This window comes from Hippoglossus hippoglossus, chromosome 15 (assembly GCF_009819705.1).
Source record: "Hippoglossus hippoglossus isolate fHipHip1 chromosome 15, fHipHip1.pri, whole genome shotgun sequence".
Classification (NCBI taxonomy): domain Eukaryota; kingdom Metazoa; phylum Chordata; class Actinopteri; order Pleuronectiformes; family Pleuronectidae; genus Hippoglossus; species Hippoglossus hippoglossus.
In genome coordinates, this window is record NC_047165.1 from 14855555 (window position 1) to 14871969 (window position 16415).

At 43.0% G+C, this 16415-nt stretch overlaps 1 protein-coding gene across 2 annotated transcripts; it reads right to left on the reverse strand.

The window, feature by feature from the left end:
- Positions 1–1487: 1487 nt before the first annotated feature.
- On the reverse strand, positions 1488–14802 carry ppp1r21 (protein phosphatase 1, regulatory subunit 21). 2 transcript variants are annotated; one of them, XM_034608658.1, is made up of 22 exons: positions 14121–14802; positions 12540–12608; positions 12087–12233; positions 11756–11833; positions 11470–11634; positions 11316–11374; positions 10658–10752; positions 10355–10407; positions 10054–10203; positions 9829–9930; positions 9659–9747; positions 9439–9575; positions 9234–9326; positions 8283–8410; positions 7538–7687; positions 7236–7328; positions 6106–6360; positions 4776–4811; positions 4556–4672; positions 3854–3952; positions 3629–3757; positions 1488–3038 (listed from the first exon to the last, which is right to left on the reverse strand). In XM_034608658.1, exons 1-22 carry the CDS (start codon positions 14178–14180, stop codon positions 3009–3011), a joined length of 2334 nt encoding a protein of 777 aa, XP_034464549.1. In that variant the 5' UTR covers positions 14181–14802; the 3' UTR covers positions 1488–3008. The 2 variants fall into 2 exon arrangements, with proteins under 2 accessions (XP_034464549.1, XP_034464548.1); XM_034608657.1 differs by having other exon boundaries at positions 11756–11857; positions 14121–14801.
- Between the last annotated feature and the right edge of the window lie 1613 nt (positions 14803–16415).

Here is a 16415-nt window from a genome sequence, read left to right on the forward strand (position 1 = left end):
TTTGGTGCGATTTGGACAAGCAGTATGTTCAATATTAATGAAAACACAGTATGTTAATATGAATGAAATAAAAATACTGCAGTACCCGTTGTAAACTTGCCTGTTTGATATGTTCTGTTCTTGTCCTGTGTTAAAGCTCCTGAGCCTCTTCAGAATTATTCCTTGTCATTAGTGAGTCCTCCTCAAACAGTTCTTCAATACACTGTCACTTTTTATTGTTTGTGTGCTGGACGTGGTGTGCAGAGCTTTTTATAAACAGTCTCTGGTGCAGAGTGAAGTTAACAAACTTTGTGTTCATCCTACCTGGTTTATCTGAAATGACGATTTTATAGTCAAGGTTTTTCATAAAATGAAACTGAATATAACTGTTCATGTGTGTGGTTTATATACAAAGTTTGAATGCTGCTGGTGTTTTTTCATACATTGTATGTCGGCTATTTAAGAGGTCTGTTGAGCAATCGACACAATCTTCAGACCCAAGTTCGCAACTATTCAAAATAAAAGCTCTGTAGTTCAGCGCGATATAAAGCATTGCAGCAACAAAATCTGTGCTTTTGTTTTGTAGACAAATTGCTTAAGAGGCAGTGATTGTATGAAAGTTGTTGCCATGACGGAGATCAGCACCCAAGACTCTGTGAAAGTCAATGTCTCAGTCCGATATGGTGAAATAAAAATGATCATTATTAATCAATATGATCTGGTGGGGACTTCTCCTGCGGTTTGACCCTGTCGTTGACCTCTGCTGTAGCTTATCCTAAGACACATGAAGAAGACATGTTCATCTCGGTCCACAGACTGAAGGCACACTGCTCCACCCCTAATGTCTGTTAGCAACTTTGGCTTACGGGTGAATCACAGACAATAAAACAGTATAATAAAAAAATGAAGTAGGCCGTATATCATGAAGAATATAAGTAACAACTCGTCTTTTCATCACGTTAACATAAGATACACAAAACTACTTCAAAGTCTGTCCTGCATTAGAGAAGTAACTACACATTTTTTCAAGCAGGACATTCGGGTGGGTCACTGTTCCACCACCCTGCATGTCTCATGTATGTGTAATAATAACAATTCTGCAGACACATGTGCTTCTTGGATTCAAAATAAAGAAAACAAATAGTTTTACTATGTTGTTTTTTCAGTTTGTCTGCCTGTATCTCTTCAGTGTACAAACAAGTGGTGGTTATTACTACTTTTTACTGCTTCGGCCTCTCCAGCTGAAAACCAACAGTACATGAAAGCATCATAAATTCTACTAAAATGACACGTTCTCCCTTCCAAAACAAAGTGACGGCATCAAACAGTAATCCTCCACTTCTCATATGTCCTGTTTAATGGTGCTGCCTCAATTCCCAGTGGTGAGGGTGTGTTACAGGGTGTTTTTTTAAATTATAGGGAATTTAAAATCCCAGTCTCCCCCAACTCCCCAAAAGTTAGGTCAGCTTCCTTGCTGAGCAGATAAATCTGAAAACAAGACGCATTTTAGTGTCGAGCAAGCTCTTTATTATGTGACACATATTTAAATGTGCTTTTCAATGGGTTACACTTTGAGAATCGAGTATTCTTTTAGCAGTTCAGGGCTGTGTTGGTAAATCTCTGTGATTAAGAGGTTTGCTGGCAGGTGGAGAAGGTTTGAATAGTCATCATCACTGCTGGGCTTTTTCTTTTTTCTTTCAGCTGTCTCATGTCACTACAAGCCGGAGACGTTCTCTTTTACTGTAAGTGTTCACTGCACTTTGCCATGACTCATGAATCGGGTTGTCCAAGCAGCACTTGCACTGTGTTGACTCCTGTACGACACACCCAGGAATCAGGCTTGTTGAGTTAAATGAATGCAGATTTAGTTTTCCCAATTTTGTGTAAAATAAAGATTTGTAACCTCTGAATAAAAGCCTTTTATATATATTTTGCAAAAAATTATACAGTACAATTATATCGTGATTTGAAATTGGTATATTCATACTAACCCTTTTTATCCATACACATTACAACATGAATGTAGAGACCGTCGCCCCACCGGTGCACATCCACACTTACTTTGGTGATAAAAACGACTTGTTACAGAGTGACTTCACAGAGACAGAGACAGACTGACACCGTTTTACGAGCTCCGACCTGCCCATCTCACCCTTTTTGTCTCGGTAGACACCATTAATCAGAGCTTCAGGGCAGACTTCTTTTTTTTTCTGCTCACCTCCTCGAGAGGATTGAAACGTTTCCAAAATGTAGAACTAATTCAAGTGTGTCTTTGTCATTTGTTCATTCAGGTTTTAAAGCCCTTCTTCATTGAAGTTCATGATGTATGTGTGTGTGTGTTATAAGGGGTATTTTGCTTTCTGTAGACATTGGAACAAATAGTTTTAATCAATAGTGTGAAATTTGATCTAAAAAAATGTAAGCGTGAAACAGTACGAACATGTTGTAAAGCCTGGTGCCACAGTCACAAAATGAGACAACACACATACAGCAACACCAACATTTGCTCTGTTCAACTGCTCTCGCAGATGAGCAGTTTCATTTTCTCTCACATGTACACTAAGCGGGAAATGTACACACACTGATCGACAGGGTTTGGTCTTCAAGTCTTGACATCAGTGAGCAAATTCTACTGCTGTCAGCTGTTTATCTTCCTCTGTCCTTGTTGAGGAAAAGCGGTTTCTCTCCCACTCTGCATGGTCCCAAAGGTCAAGTAGCAGCTTCCGGTGCAGTTTCAGAAAACGTCAGATATTTTTCAGCGAATCATGTGTTTGTTATAACTGGTGCTGTGTCAAGGAAAAGGGGGGAAAACAGAAGCTTCTTCGGTCAAACGTGTTGCAGCCTCCATGCAGCTCACTTGTACTGCCACTGTCCGACAGCAGAGGAATCTGAGGCTCATGTGGCCGTCCTGTGGTTTGGAGACAGTGGTTGTGTTGGTACCAGGACGCTGCTGGGAGGCTCCACAGTCCAGCTCATCACTCAAGGTGACCTTTGTGAAACCAAATGGAGCCAGAGTTCCGAGGGCAGCTCTAGCGACCTTTGTTCTTTTTGGCATTTCCCTAAAGGAAAGAAAAACAAAAAAACATATGACTCAGTTCACACATCCAGGGTTAGGATTAAAAGCACTGTGCTGCGTTCAAGTGCAGTAAGCTGACATGGCTCAGGTTTGATTCGCATTTTTTCCCAAAATCGAAAGACATGCTGAGGCTGGTTTCTGGACTTCAAGAGAAAATCGTCACCAAACGTGTTCGGTCCTGTAACTTCCCAACATACAGCTGTGTGTGTGTAACATGCAGGAACATGCTCGCTTTAAAAGGCCTCTCCGTTTCGGCAGCTTGAACTTAATGACTTTTTCAGATGGCTCCTGCAGGTGCTTATCCCATTAGACCTACGAGCAACCACCACACACCACAGCTGACCTCCCCGGTTCACCTCTCAACTGACAGGAACTTTACAACGTCACACTTTGCTGAAACTATCCTTCACACTCTTTGAAGAAGTTTTGTTTTATCACTGCTCTTTAGTGATGGATCGTTAAGATCAATTTACACAGAGTGATAGTATGTGGCCGCTCAACACAAACCTGAGAGGGAACTTGAATTCAAAAGGGGAATAAAAGCAGAGATAACAGGAATCTGTCTGTGCGTACCTTGCTGCCCAGTTTGAGCGTGTCGATTTCCTCCCTCTGCTTGCTCAAAGTCTCGTTCATGCTGCACAGGTGGTCGCTCATCATGCTGAGCTGGTCCTCGTAGCTCCTCTTAGTCGTAGTCAGCTCATCCTGGATGACAGAAGACACAGTTACAATACGAGTGAGGAGGGAGGCTGATGTCTATTCTTGGACTGGAAGCTCTTTGGCAAAGTGACTCAATTTTACCTGCAAGCGTGTGATGTTCTGATTTGCCACCTTGACCTCCTCGCTCAGTGTCTCACGCGATTTTTCTGCTATGGCTAATCTCTTGGCCAAAGCGCGACACTAGGAAGAACAAAAGCAAAGTAAACGTCTGCTTTCCCCTGATGCGTTTCTCGCACAGTTTAGAGAAAAGCTGCAACATATATTTCAGTGGGAAATACATCCATTTTAGGACAGTGTCAAGAATGCACACTGGGAAAAAGTGACAGTTTAATACCTGAGACACAGACTCAAGATCAGGCGCTTTCCTGTTGCTACGATACAAAATGAGGATGACGGACATGCCAGTTAGTCACAATGCCACAGGAAGTCACTTAGACAAGTATCTAAATTCAGATCAAGCTTCCACGCAATACTAAAAATATTAGGCCTCAATTTGTCAGTTAAAAAAAAAAAAGTTAATAGTTATATGAGAATAAAAGAAGAACAAGGTTAACTTCCGTTTCTGTTTCTCCATTACAGAGGCAGACATAAAATAGTCGTAATAGTTGTATTTATAGAAAGGAACACATGAGGGAAGTGACTGTTCTGTACTAAAAGATTAGAGGAGGTTATAAGTTTCCATACCACTTTCCGGATTACATGTGAGGTTAGAAAGGCTGTGTGCGATCAAGAGGTCTTTGCTTTAGGATGCAGTTAATAAAAGCACTGTAGTAAGAGCTTCACCTCAGAGTGGAAGTGCACAGCTTTACTGTCGGAAATCTGCAGCTGGGTGGTGAGCTCTCCCACTCTGACCATGTAGTGAGTCTTTATCAGCTGCTCCCTGGACTCCTCGTCTCCCGCCTGCAAACACAGACACAACATCCACCGAGATTAGATGCTTCTCGAAACCCAAACTCGTATATTTTGGGAAGTCTGTTTATTGGGTAAGTGTATTACAACTCACATGTTCAACTGTGGACGTGGTGCACAACATGCCGACCTGGAAACGACATCATAAATCAGAGTGTCAGAGAGGAAATCATAGATCAGATGTCCACAGACAGGTCTCTAAAACCGCTGGGGCAAACCACCCACACCCATCCTTCAGAAACGTAACTGGCGCCCTTTCCCACAGTGGATCCAATTCAAAGTCCTTCTGCTCACTCACAAATACCAACCCCCCTTCTAGCTCACTGTCGCTGCTTTCACACATACACTGAACTCCGGATAATCTCCTGACATTCTCGGAAGGGGCTGTATGTGAGAACGCAAATCTCCGAGTGAGATGCTCCCGACATTCTTCAGGGTTTCTCCTGCCAGTCCCTGTGGGAAAAGCATCTGGAGAATGTCCGAATGAGCTCATGTGAGAACACAGCAGGAGATCCTCCCGACCTTTCAACCGCGAGCGAGTGTGGATAATGTTCCTAACACGCGACAGATTCAAAACCCTGAAAACAGTAGAAATATCTCAGGATGAAAAAAGCAGTGTCATACATGTTGAAGGAACTGAAGAAGGTGTCAAGAGACGTCAGCGTTGATGTCAACGAAAATGTGTGATATCTGCAGGGGAATTATTACGTTACGTGCTGGCTCTGCCTGCTGCACCACCCCACACCTGAGATTTCTGTGTTGTTAGAAACGCGTTGGACTGGAGAATCTCTTGCTGGATTGTTTATATGTGAAAGGCAAAATCCGGAGAAAGTCCAGACCCAATTGTGCGGACATTCTCCGGAGTTCATGTCCGAAAACGGCTTGACATGCTGCACCACCACCTTCCCTCCTGCAGCCTTCGCTCCTCTGAGGGCAACCTCCTCTCACCTCAACTCAGGACCAAACATCGGACCTGGGGCAACAGAATCTTTCCCACCTGTAAAACACTTCCATAAAACCCACCTTTTCAGAACTGCTTTTAACGTTTGATTATGACTTGTATCTTATATTTAAATGTTGTTGTGACGTATGTTATATAATCATAGTTTTTATATGCGTTCTGTTGTTTCTAATCCTGTAAAGTGTCTTTGAGCATTGTTGAAAGCCCTAATCCCAAACTAAGATAATCCACAAGTAGTAAAAAGAGGAGTGAGAGAAACAGCTCTGGGTTGTGAACTCGGCATCAACTTGAATAAACAACAGTATTGTTCTGTTCTGAAGCAAAAACTTGTTAAGCGGGGGAGCCACAAAAAAAGAATGATAATACTCCCTTTGTTGAAGCAAATCAGACGCCAGTCACACAGGCTGAAAATGTTCCTATGCAAGTGAAAAAGTGAACAACAGGCAAAGCGGAGTGACTGTACCAGGCTGGTGCACAGCGTAGCCTCTTTCCCTGACGCTTTCTGCTCCATCTCCGCTTCCTCGTGGCTCTGCGCCAGCGTGCTGACTGCAGCTGTCAGAGAGTTTGGACTTCCCCCTAGAGCCGCCGCGAGCTGCACTTCCAGGTCCGCAATGCGCTGGTTCTCTTTTTCCAACCGCACCTTCCCCAGCTGGGCCTCCAGGAGCCAGTGCTCCTTCTCCTGCTCCAGCCGAGCGATCTTCTCCTGGCTCTGCATCACCTGCAGGAGGCCGGCGGGGAGAGGAAAGGAGTGGACAGTGAGCTTGTGGTCAGAGGATGGGAGGAGTGAAAGGGCAACGGTGTTTAGGAGGGAGTGAGGAAAACTATATAACAAACCACATACACGTTTTACAACTTAATCTGATCTAAAAACTTTGAAAAACTACATTTATGTGCCAATGTAAAAGATGGAAGTGATTCGGATCCCGAGCTCTTGATTGTTCCCAGATCAGAAGGCTTAAAGAGCAGAAGCCCAACAAGCTCTAACTTTATAGATTCATTTCAAGACTTTGTGGTTGTGATAATAACCTTGGTACTGAAATTTAATAAGGGCAATATCGACCAAAGGAAAACGGAAAAAGGACACTAAACTCTCTGAGGACAGAATATGAACAACCTCAGGTCCAAGTTTCTCAAATCTTCACAACCGCTCTTTAATGAACGACTTTCTGCACCGCATCTGAAAAATCACATGACTGCGTTTAGTCAATTCAAGACCCAGATTTTTGTTCATTTCTGTGCTTTTATGACCGACAGTTCCATACCTTAATGTTTTCTCGACAACTGTTGATGCTGTTGTTCTGCCATTTCCAGTTATTCTACATTTCATTTGTTCTTTAATCTTCATGTGCCTCATTGTAAACAAAGCGACAATAAACATAACTGCATGTGGAACCATTTTGATTTTATCTCCGCGTTATTAAACCACTAGCACGCTGACTCATTCGAGGTTATATTGCCCACAAAACACTTACTGCCTGGTTGTAGCTCTTGGACGGATGTAACCCCCTTTAAAACTTAAAGGCAAAATCTTAAAATGTATAAATTCCAAACAGAAATAGTTTATCGGAGAAGTTTGAGGGTCGAGTGTCATACCTGTTGAGTGAGACCCTCTCTGCTCTCAGTGGAACTGGTGAGTATACGACGGTTTGTCAGGGCTTCTTTGTATGCAACGGTCTGTGGCCTGGGCTGAATAAAGAAACAATAAATTGTAGGGGAACAGTCATTTATTTACATGTATTATTTATTCACCAACATAATATAGCTGTGAAATAAAACCAGATGGACATTTTCATAAAATAATGTTTTAAGAGGCAATTTAAAAAGGCAGAATATTCAGAACTCCGTGGGCTTTTACTGTCACCAGCCGAGACCTGGGTATTTAAACGCATACAAACCTTTTTGATCGCTTGAATATAAGCGGCTGCTTTCTTTTTGTTGGCCAACATACTCTCTGCTTGCAAGGGGTTGAGGGATAGTGTGCTGGTTCTCGGACTGTATCCTGAGGATGTGAAGAAGTCCAAGTTGTTGCTGAAGAAGGTGGCGATCTGCAACAAGACAGTGATAATATCATCTTTTTTTATTCAAACAAAAGAGAACTAAACGCTAATTAATTCTTGTGTTTCTCAGTGCAGATGCCCAGCGTTAACCGGTGTGTTTACAGCAGAGAAGTGATTCCACCACCAAGTGTCCGTGGTCATAAACATCTGAGCTATTAAGCTTTTTCCTGCAGAGAGGATCACTCACAAAATGCAGCTCACTCCACACATCCCGTGCCAGCGTGTTATTCAGCACTGCAACCCACCGAACTGTGCCTCCCCATCAGCACACACACAGCAGCCAACAGTTAACTTGATTCGCAAAGAGAAATCATTTAATCCCTTTACTCTGACTGGGGAGCAGCTGTACAAACTGTGATTTGGACGGTATCTTTGAACATCTCACTGCTGCCCACCTGAGTCCTGCCATTCTGCGTTATCACATCGGTGGCAATTCACCAACATAATCCAGTTGCAGTGAAAATTCACTGGGATTTGCAATTAAGCCTTTATGAATTACAGCTATCAAAGGACACACACATTGACTGAACGCGCAGTAAAGGAAACATAAACCTGGCGGCTGCCTGCCCTCTGTTGGCTGTACCTTGCCAGTGCTGCTGGTCAGCGAGCCCAGAGATCCCAGCAGACACTCTGAGGTGGTGCAGAGCTTCTGGGTGATGGTGGGGAGCTCCTGCTCTAAGCCGGCCTTCTGGTTGTAGTGCTTTGACATCTCTGGAAACACAAGAAGGAAACAGGAGAGGCATTAACAGAGCATATTTTCCTTGAATGAGCTTCACCATTTGATATATTTTCATTGTGTAAAACAGAAGGTTTTGTGTAAGCTAGCGCAGTGGCCTTAAGAAGTGGCCTTACATGCTGGTTTAGAATGGGCTGTTTGCTTGACCTGTGAGGATTATGGTTGCAGTTTTCTTTCTGAATCTGTAAAAGTGACCTTCAAGTATAACTGAGCTGCAGCAAGTAAAGACCTGCAGCTAGACTCAATCCACAGAACCCTGAAGCCACGCTGCTGCACAAAGAGTTGTTCACCTGTTAATTCAAAGTTCAGTGAAGCTCAACTCAGTACGCACAACTCCAAATTCGAGAATCAGTTGTTATTGCTGTTGCTGTGAATGCGCTGTTGTCGTGATCAACAACATCATTTGTATTGATGAGTCTCAGCCACTGCAGCTGCAGAGCACTAGTCGCCTGTTTATTCACAGTGTATTAATATTGAACGTTTCGTGTCCAAAATGCACCAGATTTGACACTGCAATTTTTGGAATCAGTAGATAAATTTGGCCACAATCAATAACAGACAAAGTTACTAATTAATTAAACACATTAAATTGTTGGCTGTTCCAAAATGTGACTCTTTCTGACTGTAGAGCACAGCAGTGTCACAACACTGCCAAAGTTTACGCTACACTAAAGCTCCTGGATATTTAGTCCACAACCACTGGGCAGGTGGTGTATTGTTGTGAAAACAGAAGATGTGTGTATGTTGGTGGTGGTCGTGAATGACTGTGGGTCAAAAGTGGCTCACAATGCAGCTCACCTTTAATGGCATCGTGGAGACTGTGTAGGCAGGCGGCCAGCTGGGTGAAGACAGCTGAGGTGCTGCTCTGTGGCATGGCGTCCTGCTGAACACCTGAGACACAGTGCAGAAAGTAAGCCATTCCGTCTTTCAAAATAAGCAAATTCTGCATTTAAATTTTCAGTTATGGCGCTTTAAGGCAAAAGCAGCGGAGATAATAACATACTGGGTAAGGCCAAAAGGTTAATGTAGTTCTTCAGTTTATCAAACACAGATGTAATTCTCTTCATGTCGCTCTGCAGCTCCTGGTTTTTCGCAGTGAGAGCAGCAGTACTAAGAGTCGCCGCACTCTCTTCTTCGAGGCTGAAAGGAAAAGAGTAGACAGTCATCAGAGCGGCCTCCACCACTGCATTTCTTTATCACTAACACACACATGCAGGGCTGACCTTTTCAGCTGGTAGGGAAGAATCTTTTGAAGGAAGTGGGTGTACGAGGAGAAGTTATCAGCAAAGGTCTTCAGCTTCACCACAGTCTCCTTCAAGTCACAAAAAACCCCCCACAATTAGTGTTTAAATATAAACAAGCAACAAAATGTTCCCGTCTAAAAACCACTCACCAATACTGTGACGGTGTCCTCTGTGATGCTTTGGTGTAACTGCAGGAAGCTGTCCTCCAGGGGGCGCACGTAGGCTGCATTCTCATGAAGGTACTGAGAAAACTGGGTAAAGAGAAAAATAAAGCTTCCAAGTGTCATTGAATACTACTTCCACATGCAGAACCAGTCGTAACTTTATTCCAGACAGACTTTGTCGTTATGTCTCATGTGGTGTGGTAGCCTCACCTTCTGGTTCAGCGGGGAGATGGGCTCAATGGAGGAGTCCAGGGGATAGATGTGAACTCTCTGCTCGGTGTACGAGTGGAAGTTCAACAGAGCAGCGACCAGGTCCTGAATGAAGCTCAAAGCCTGACCTGCCACATCCCGGGACTTAAGCTGTATCCACCGAAGAACACACAAAATATGTTAAGTCATAAAGCTTTATGAATTGTGTTTATGTCTTTATGAACATGGCTAAAATTAATGCTGTATAAATTTACAATTACAGGCTCTATATGAATAATCTTTGGTTTGTTCTCTCACTCACCTGGTGCCGTCGATTGTGTGGTGGAACATTGAGGCTGTTGAAGTCACTAAATTCTGCAGGATGAGAGCGAAAAGCATTTAAAACCAGAGCAGATCCTCGGCCCCTGCACTGAACTTTATTGACTTGACAAATATAAATGGTTTAGCCTCCTCCTCCTCCTCCTCCTGTGCAATATTGTGTGGTGTAGCATTACACAGTTTACTCCTGGGCAGAACGTTGTTAAGTATCAGTGAAAACAGACATCAGTGTTCGCAAATAGATGCCTGCTCCGTAGCAGGTTGTTTTTGTCCGAGTGATACTCACTGGTGTCATTGAAGGGCACTTTCTCCTGGATAACACTGCTGCTCTGTTTCACCTGTTTGTTCAGCTCCGACTGGCACCGCCTCAACTGCTGCTGACTGGAGAAACAGACCGAAAATAATAGAACTAAATAGATGACTGAGTCTGAGGGTCGAAACTACATTTCTCAAAAATTTACGTTGAAGGTTCATGTCATATATGTGTAGCTAATGTGTGTGAAAGTAAATAATCAAATTCTCAAAAATTAAGGATGCTAGTATCTTATCAATGCCAAGATTGTATCAACATCGATACAAAGGTGTTTATTGTGTTTAGTTTCCGCACAAAAAAATCACATATGTGAGAGCTTTTGGTGATAAGGGCTGACACTTGTGTAAATGTGATCTCTGCAGTGGAGCTTATACGTTATGTCTCGTCTTCTACATGCCGTGAAAACCTTTGCCTGAACGCTCTGGAGATTTCTGTGTTGTTGTGAACGTGTCTGACCGGAGAATTTCCTGCCGTGTTCCACTTATGTGAATGGCAAACTCTGGAGAAAAAGTCCAGGCCCAATAGTGCAGGTATTCTCTGGAGTTTGTATCTGAAAATGGCTATTCGCAAATTCTTCCACCACATTGATTAATTACATTACTCTCAAATTGTGAATAAAAAGGAGATATACCACTCTTCTGTTCGCATTCTGCACTCTTTTGCTTCCCTCTCCAGAGTCTGTGCTTTCACCTATCAAAAAAAAAGGAAAATACACACATTTTAATGAATGTCATAGAAACTGAACTGGATATCACGTACTTCATCCTCGTCCTGCTGATCCTCACCTCTAAACGCACCTTGTCGCTCTGCAGCCGCTCGATATTTTCCATGTACTTAGTGGTGAGTCCGTCCACAACAGCCTGGTGCTGATCAGAGTCTTTCTCCAGCTCCTGTAGTCGTGTCCTCAGCTCAGCCTCCTGCCTCCTATGCTGCTCATCTGCTTCATAAAACTAATGAGTGAACAGCAGAACACAGAGCCATCACATGCACTGCTTTCCCCGGTGCATTCACTTTAAACACTGTGTGTGCAGAACAATGATAGACAATTATTAACACAGCATGGTGTCTTACTTGGATATGAAGTCGCTCATTTTCTTCTATCTTCTTCTGCAGGTCCTCATCAAATACACTCTGTGTCTGCAGTCCATGCTGTGAGGGAGAGTCTCCTTTACTCTGCAGAAATTACAGCTACATTAGGGACTGTTGACTATGGTAATTTAGCTCCACAAACATTAGCGTTTGATCGTAATCATTACAGAGCTTGTAAATTTCAAATATCACTCTTAAAGCTAATTGTCTGTGGTATCAAATTAATTTTAATGTCCATTACAAAAAGGACACAGTACATCCTGTACACTCTCTACCACACTAGCTACATCCTTATATTTGCCCTCATGATCACCTTCCCCTTTTTGCCCTTGGATTCACTGGTGGCTAGCTCCTCTTGCAGCAGCTCCACCCTCTTGGCTAGTTGTTGGTTCCTGAAGCTGAGACTGTCCATCTCCTGCTCCTGTTTCCTCAGGCTCTGGTCCCTCTGCTTCAGCTGCTCCTGGTGACCAAAAAAAAAATGTGTCTAGTGAGAAACACATGTTGCATATAACATGTCTGCACGTCTTCTTTTTACTATCGATTTAAAGTAAGTGCTGCAGAAATTGGAGTTTGTGCTTTGATTGAAAAGAGGCACAGCAGGTACAGTTTCCATGTGTAATTATAACATAACTAATAGCACCATAGCAACAAGTACAGTCAAATTAGGTGGCCCTCTGAATTTGTTCAGCAAATATGATTATGTAGGAGTTTACAGCAATTATCCAGGCTCTGCTCATACTCATGTTATTTGAATATGTAAATTTACCTTTAGCGAGACAGAGTTGGCCTGTTCATCTACTACTCCCTTCTTCAGCACCTGATTCTGGGCACGGAGCTGTGAAAAGACAAAGAAAACTGTTGAGATATGACATAAAAACAATATAAAACATCATCAGTGATCAGGGTTGAGATGGAAATGCACTTTGTGATATGTATTCACACCGAAAAATCGTAGTCATATGCTTGTGTGTCTGTTTTTTAATCCTATTCTGCAGGTAAAAGTCAAGGCTTTTTACTCTGTGGCTGTTGACCACAGTTGCAGCATGTGCGACAGTTGCACAGTCAGCACTTTCTGTGCAGGAAAGAGGTGGTTGGTAAACAGGGAGATCAGAGCAGAACAGGAAGCAGCACACACTCCCTGGCCGTCAGCTGACACAGAAACAAAGGGCACATACAGCTCACTGGAGAAAATACAGGCTTTACTGTTTTCACTGTCAACTTGAAATGTGACAAGAGTGACTGGTGTTTACAACATTAAAACAGTTCAGTTTATGAGTGAGTCAAGCTGGGCAATAACAATATCAAAAGTATTGCAACATAATTTTCTTCAGAAGCAAACAGCAATCATATAATGCGTATATATTGTGTAAACGCAGCGAGGAGATATAACAAATAATTGATTTACTTAAGATTCGTAAAATTGTTTGTCATTTTCTGCCCATAATGAAGAATTCAAAAATCAGTCTTTAAACTTAACAGAAATAATAACGTCTACTGATATGAACATTTTTATCCTGATATGATTTTTGCCAATATCGCCAAACGCTATGAGTGAATGAGACGGCATCTAAATGTGGGCCCAGCGGGTTTGACTTTTACTCATAAAGAAATGACAGCAGTTATAACCACAACATATCTAATCTGATCTCACAATGCCATTATCAGTACACTGTAGACCCATGTGCCTCAATACGCGGCTGTGGCTCAGGGGAGCGAGTGGTTCATCATTAACCAGAAGGTCACTAGTTCGATCCCAGACAGCAGTCTCCCCCATCCTGCATGCCAAAGTGTCCTTGGGCAAGATACTAAACCCAAATTGCCCTGACAGCTGTGCAGGCAGTGTGTGATGAAGAAGGTGCTGCACATAAATCCACTGTATGAAGGTAAATACAGACTTACCATTTACACCTTACAGACAGTAATCAGGCATCATTTAATAAGTTCTAACTGATCTGCTTTAAGGCTTAAAGGCTGAAGTTTGTGTTACTGAACCATGTCTAGTGTCATTGTCTTTCTAATATCTACTTTAATGGAGTGTGACATGTAGCATTAGAACCTCTCAAGAGTAAACACCACAAACTAGTTCACAGCCTCCATGACACAAATGACCATAAGGATCATGAAAGTGAGTCAACACCTCGACACTCAAACTGCTTGAACACGATCAGGTCTGATTTATGAATTGGTAATGTCCGCAGCACTGATCTATCTGTCACTGTCTTCACTCGTTAAAGGGGTGGCTAATGCTAACAACACATGGGCACTCGGTGTCCTCCTTCCTGCTCATCGCTGACAGCTAACGTTACCTTGTCACCATGACAGGAGCAGCGATAGTTGTGAGTCCTACCTTGGAGTACTCCTGTGCCAGCTTGCTGTATTTGGTTTGCAGGTCTGTGACGTTCGCCATGGTCCTTGGACACGGTATCCCGTCTGATGCTGGTTAGCCTCGGTAGCCTCGGTTAGCTGACGCTGGTCCCGTTAGCTCGTCCAAACCCAAACCCCGACAGTCCCCTCACTGTGCTCCGCTGCCTGAGGTGTGGACGGTGGTGAGCTGGAGCTAAGTCAGATGAGCTAGCTCAGTATGACGAGCTACTTTACGGAGGCTTGTTCCGTTACTCGGTGAAACTGCGCTCGGACACATTGTGACAGTGACTCGTTCCCGGAGTCACCCGGGGAGAGAAGCCCTCGCTGGTCATGTGATTCACGCCGGTTTCCTGAGCACAGCAATGAAAGCGGTGCCTTTTTTAAGTTAGCGGTGACAGGCGGCTAGCTAACCGACTAGCCAAGAGCTAACTGGCTATGTAGCAAAACAAATCCAGCTAAGCTAGCCCCGTGTTTCCTGACAGCAGCCGTGAAACCGCCCGCCTCCGTTAATCCTCAAAGAGAGGAGGAGTAGCTGCTGCTGAAGCTACTGAAAGAGCTTTAATAGCCCATTCATCTGAAGGAGTGACTCCATTCTCCAACCCGCAGAATCCTCCTCCTGACAGAGGGAGCCGATCTGACACCAGCACAGAGGTCAGAGGTCACAAAACAGGAAGTGGTGGGCAGGTCTAAACAGGGCGCCCTCTAGCGTTTGAAGGTCTCAAAAAGGATAGATCGATAGATAGATATTGTTATCTACTTTAATAATAATTTAGTATTGTGTATCATATATAATACTACTACTACTACTAATAAAATAATATGATATTGCTGATGATAAATTGATAAATGTAGTGGAATGTAATTATAATAATGATCATAATAATGACTATTAATCTTAGTTCATTAATTAATAGCAATATTCAAATAACATTTTTTTATAAATTGATGACACCATTTTGCATAATGAGTTATTAATACTCTAATACTTTATAGTTTTACTAATAACTTAGAGTACGTACTTTTACATTATTAACAGTTTGAATTTAAGAATTGTAATTGCATTGTACTACTATAATACAACTATAAGATCTTAAACTTCTGCCACCACTGCAGACACATAGATAAATCCTGGGATCACACCAATAACAAATGAATGTAAGGAATTCAAATTAAAGGGAAAAGAACAAGACAATTGTACCTTTGTACATTTCACTGCTGATATGCTTCAGCCTAATAATAATAATGTCTTATATTGTAGCTATTTTGTACATTTGTGGTTATAGGAAGGTCTGATTATGATTTTAATTTGACACAAAATAGGGAAACTACTGTTATTGTGACATCGTTCCTTCTGCTTTTATGTTTTCCAGACCTAATGCCATTAAACATGATGTCATCCAACTGATAAATTATTTACTGCTGACTCTGAGTGTGGTAAGGGCTGCATTAACATAAACAAGGTCAACAAATATTAAGTGGGCTGTGGCACTGTGAATAGTGATAGTCCCGGTGATTTCCCTTTAAAACGCACATGACCCATTTAGACTGGAAGTGAAACGGCATGTTGCTAATGCAGCCATCACCGCTAAAATCCTACACGATTAATTTCACCTAATCCATAATAATCTCTTTATATTCTGACCAAAGGATATCGCCGTTCCTTTTAAAGAAATCATAACTGTGGAGTTTTTTTAATTCCATCAGCTGCTAAATGTGTTTGTTGTTTTTTTGCACCAAAGAAAAGACGTTTCCTCTGCTGCTGTCTCACCATCTCTGATCTTAAATGCACACAGGCAAAACACAAACTCTCTCACACACACGCATGCACGCCACAGCCAGTGGCTCCAGCATTGTCTGGTTGCCTGGCAACTGTCGGCGTGGCGTGGTTGCTAGGGCCGTGTGGGAGGGGGAGGGTTGGGTGGGGGGCTGATGCTGCTCTGATTTCCAGCTGAATTGAGGCAGTCAGTAGGGAGAAGCCCCCCTCTTCCAGTCCACACACAGGACTCTATTGAACAATAGAGCTGTGCCAATGGGCCTGAGGCTAGTCAGACAGGCCCTTGTTCAGGGTCACACTGTGTTCATCCCGCAGTCCTCCATGACTAATTAACTTACAGGGAAGAGTGTCGTAGAGGACATCTGATGATGCATCCATCACTGGCGCAGACCTGAAATCCACATCCATGTGAGGTGCATTTCCTGGCAGCCTGCCACGCTGGTGCGTTCAAGAGACATGCGGTGGGAAGAAAGGGAAAAAGTGTGGTGGGGCCGCCACACGTGG